This window comes from Belonocnema kinseyi, chromosome 2 (assembly GCF_010883055.1).
Source record: "Belonocnema kinseyi isolate 2016_QV_RU_SX_M_011 chromosome 2, B_treatae_v1, whole genome shotgun sequence".
In the NCBI taxonomy this organism is placed as follows: Eukaryota; Metazoa; Arthropoda; class Insecta; order Hymenoptera; family Cynipidae; genus Belonocnema; species Belonocnema kinseyi.
The window spans coordinates 63628904-63633603 of record NC_046658.1 but is presented as its reverse complement, the minus strand read 5'-3'; the positions used below and the strand labels follow the sequence as shown (position 1 = coordinate 63633603).

General features: G+C 31.9%; 1 protein-coding gene across 1 annotated transcript in view; it reads right to left on the bottom strand.

Annotated features, from left to right (window-relative positions):
* Positions 1-981: 981 nt before the first annotated feature.
* The window catches only part of LOC117167616, a 5424-nt gene continuing 1705 nt past the window's right edge, over positions 982-4700 (bottom strand). Inside the window, exons 2-3 of the mRNA XM_033352679.1 lie at positions 2459-2647; positions 982-1562 (exon numbers count right to left, since the gene is read on the bottom strand). Coding sequence (XP_033208570.1) covers positions 1156-1562; positions 2459-2647 — 596 coding nt within the window. The 3' untranslated portion in view covers positions 982-1155. The remainder of the gene's footprint in view (positions 1563-2458; positions 2648-4700) is intronic.

Genomic DNA, 4700 nt, shown 5'->3' with positions numbered 1-4700 from the left:
TTTTATGTTTCTAGCCATTCTAAATCGAATCATTTAGGATAAGCGTGATATCGAATCTTTTTGTGATGACTTAGAAAAGATTTGACTGACTATAAAATTAAATTCTTCGAAGTAATTTCTTTATTGCTTTCAAAGTTTCCCAAAAATGTGCGCATCTGCATAAAAAGGCCCTTATGGCCGGTACTAAATTAGGAGTTAAGGTCAAAATTATTATTTTTGCTTTGACTTGGGGGTGATAGTGGGACCTATAGTGAATCTATTTAGGAATATTATCAAATACAGAAAGTGAAAGGAAGTAGGTATATTTCATGTTCAAAGAAAAAGTATAACATCAAGTTTAGATTCGGTTTTCTCGGAAAACAATTTTTCGAAGTTTGAATTTGAAAAATCAATCTATCAGAAAATATTATTTATTATGCATGTTTCTATAATTGTTTTTAAACAATTGAAAAAGTGAAAATCAGTGTAAAACTATCTTTAAAAACTTTGAAAAATTTCGAAAAATATTTGATAGAGAGTTTGTCACGAATGAATCAACAGTGTCGAGAAAATGAAAACAAAATATTGCAGAGTTAATTGAGATACTTTTGTTCTATTATACAATCTAATTTATAAAAGAAACGTAATCTTATTTGTTAATAAAATGTGTGTATTCTCAAAAACGTGTTGCACTTTTACTTTTATGATAATTTCTCTCATATTTACAAAAGAAAAAATCCCTTTTTGCCTACATTTGATGTGCTGAACCATTTTATTCTCTGATTTCACCTGAAAATAAAGTGAGCCAAAAATTGAGATTCTTATACATATGTGACGATTTTTTCTGAATAAATTTGACTCAGTTCAATTTCCTTCGAAAGCTCATTTTAAAGATTTCATAAAATCTCTTGAAGAATCTCTTATATAACGTTTTATATTGATTTCACTCTCTTATGAATTAGTCTAAATATCAAAAACACTTATTAATAAAACTCTCATAAATATTCTCAAATAATTTATTTAACATATGGAAATAATTTAAGCATAAATTACAGAGGGAGGATTCATATAAATACTAAAACTAACAGTCGGTTTGTTCCGATTTATACCAGGTAAAACCGATTTCGGAACAATGAGAACATCTTTTTGATTCGAAATTCAAATTCCGGATTTAAGTTAGTTACTTTCATTAGTTTCTGGCATCTGCGCGGCATAGGCCAGCGAATGAGCGTCAGCCTTCGCGGCTTCATTGAAACTTCTTTTGTAGTAACCCTGGGGTTGAGCAGAGGCACCAGAATTCCATGCTTGAGGAGCTTGAGCATCCCAGCTGGGTAGAGCATTTTTGCTGAAGAGGCTTCCTGCATTACCAAGTCCGCTAGCACCAGCTCCAAAAAGTTTCTGGAAAAGCAAAACTCCAGCGAAAAGAAGGGCAATTTTGCTGACAACGATGGCCTTGAAGACGAGAAGACCCAATCCCCCAAGAAGAATTGGCACCAGAGCGAAGAGCTTGACTCCAGCAGCAATAATGAAGGGCATCAACATCTTCTTCATTTTTCCACCACCGGCATGGCCACCACGACGAGCTGATGAAAATATACATGATTATAATTCAGGAAATTTAGCATCTTGTTTGATTCATATACTAAAATTTTATTTAGATCGTAATATTCGGATGAAGCCTGAGTGTATAACTTGTTGGACCTGCACAAGTCCGAGTGCAATCAACGAAGCAGAGGCAAATATCTCAGTTTGAAGTACTCCTGTTTTATTATTTATAATGTCTAAGCTGCCGTTTTCAGTTTCTAATTCTTGCAGATAAAGTACATTCACTCCAGTAGTCATGAAAGGATTGCAGGATCACAAGATTGAAATCTTGATAAAGAAGAGTTACTCCATTACTTTCACTGGGTAGGTCTGGTAAAGGAAAGCTAATTAACCCGGATTTAATCAAATGTTAAAAATAGGTAGAGTGTAGGAGATACGTGGATAGGCTTTATTAAAGAAAGTGAAAAGGCATGACCCTCCAAGAAGTAGTGTAACCGGAACGGGTTCGACGGATAAGATAGGATATAGACGGTGAAAGGCACAGTCGGCATGCTCTTTTCAAGTGACGTATCTTTGACGTCAACTCGCAGGATGCAATCGCCGGAGGAGTAGAAAATGATTGTGTAATGGGAGTTGCCTCTTTTGGATAAAACAACTCAGACTGTGAATGAACTAAGAAAAAAAGTCATAAATGAGGATAGTCTGGAGGAATAATACTGTTACGTGAATTAATTTCTCTTGTGATATCACTTCATTCAGAAAGTGATATTAAGAATATTATGCTCAGGTGCTATTTTTATGATTATTTTATGGAAGTTCATAAATCTTCAGCTTAAATACCTTCCTCTTTACTTCTCGTTAATTCTTACAAAATTTTCGTCTATTAAAAAGTATGGAAAAAGTTTTTCGCCTAATTTAAAAAAAGGATAGTTACCTTCAGAAAGAGCACGAGAAAGCGATCCTTCGGGCATGCTGAATTTCAAAGAGTGAGTTTTGAAGAAGCTCATTGCAGAATCAAAGAGCATAGATGCCAATTTCATGGTCCTGTCAGTTGCATCACGGGGAAGTTCATTCAATATTTCAGTTTCTGATACAAGAGATTTTCCACTTCGTTCTACTGGGACTGAAATTAAAATTAATTATTAGATATGCATTTTTTAATATAGCAAAGAATATCTCAAATAAAAACTAGATATCCTTCAGCGCCATGGTGACATATATTTTAAGCCTAAAGAATCCTCTACAAAGTTGAAGCTCCTCCCAGTAATGTGATTAAAAATTCAAATTTATTCAACATTCCACTTATGGAGACAAAACCGGATTTATATCATATTTACTTCATATATTTCTAACATCAAAAAGGAATTCCTGACCTAAAATCGAATGTAAATGAAACTTCTATAACTATACCATGAATTTCAAAAATCAAGGAAAAGTATTTGATTATAAATTCAATCATCGTTTGACTATTTCCAGTTATTCTAGAAATCTAACGTCTAAGAGTTCCGCTATATGTAAACATTAATTTTTTGCTTGGGAGATGAATGTAATTTTAAAACATTCTAGTATAGAATGTTTGTATGTGCTTATCGATTCGACGAATCGTAAAGATGTTTAACATGACTTTTACTGTAGAGAATGTGAGACTACACCGCAGAAGAATGTGCCCCTAATAAACAAATGAAATGTGACTTATGATCCGGTATGACTGAATGTTGCATTACTGATATATCAAATGCGTTTGTATTCCATAGCCGTCTAAAATTTTTATTGAATGTAAATGAATATGAATATGCTAACTAGAATTTTGACTTTCAAAAATGTTATGATTGTTTGCTTGCTCTCAGTCAGCTGCACTTGGAATCCACGCCCTTTAGGTAAATACCGAATGTATTATTCAAATTTGTATAATGTATTCTGACGAAAGCAATAATAAAAAACTTTCTTTTAATAGTTTATCTTGGCGAGATTCAGTATATTTATGGAATTTATGAATTATTTCCTTTTACTTGTTTTTCGGGTTTCAAACATTTATAATAGGTTCATGTTTGAGTTGAAAATAATAGCGTCTGAAATGCCTAAAAGTAAAGTTTAAGTACTTGACTGGTTTTTAGTTTTATATAGGGTTTAGTGGAGAATAGAATTTTAAAGATGAAAAAATGGTACGTGCTTTTCAAGTCATTTATGAAAGTAAAAATTCACCAAATGTAAATAATGCAAGACCAACAATTTGTATAAAGTACTTTTTATATGCCTAATAATGAAATAACGGATTATTTTAGAAATAGCTTTTTTGCAATTTTAGATCAATTAACTTTGGAACAGTTCATTTTAAGCTAAACTTATAGTGATTCATAATTTTCTTTTTTTCATCGCGTTGGTTAGTATAAAAACTGTTTAAGAAATGTAAAGCGCGAAAACACTAATTCAAACACAGTAAATCGCAGGAATATTTTTGATCTGAAGCTGGACATAAAACTGTTTTAATCATTCACAACTACTATTATCCGACTTTTAATAATTTTTATCTGCGTCTCTAAAAAAGTGATTTCTTTGGATAATTATAGTTTTCAATTGCTTGGAAAATTTTTATCCAACTTCAAATAAAAAATATTTTCAGTTTTTAATTTGAATTTAAATTTCATCACAAAATGGTTGACAAGGGATCTCAAATATTATTACCAAATACAAAAAGCTGATAGTTTCTAACAAAAATTGTGATAAAATAAGAGGTTTAAGTATAAACCCAACGTACAGTCAATTTCAAAAGTCGCCAATCGTTAAAATGATTAATGAAATCTCTCGGAATAAATCTATTATTAATGTCTGCCAATTTGAATAGACTTCCTAGTGTTCTCGAGAAAAAATATAATTGAGACTCCGGATTCTATAACCACGCATAAAATTTGCCTGGCCGCTTCAGGCCGCTCGAGTTGGCCCCTGATGGCTTGAAAATCAGTTTTCGAAAATTCAACTTTTTAAGATATCACTTCATAGGAAATTTTGTTAAGGTAATACTTTTCAAAAAACTTCATTTTATCCTAATAAACATTTCTTTCGCTACAAGTTTGGTGTTACTCAAAATTCCCTCGATAAACGAAGCGTTTGAAAATTGTCTAACATTATTTTGATACTGCTTGCAAAAAAAATGTCTGACTTTTTTATTTAACAGAACC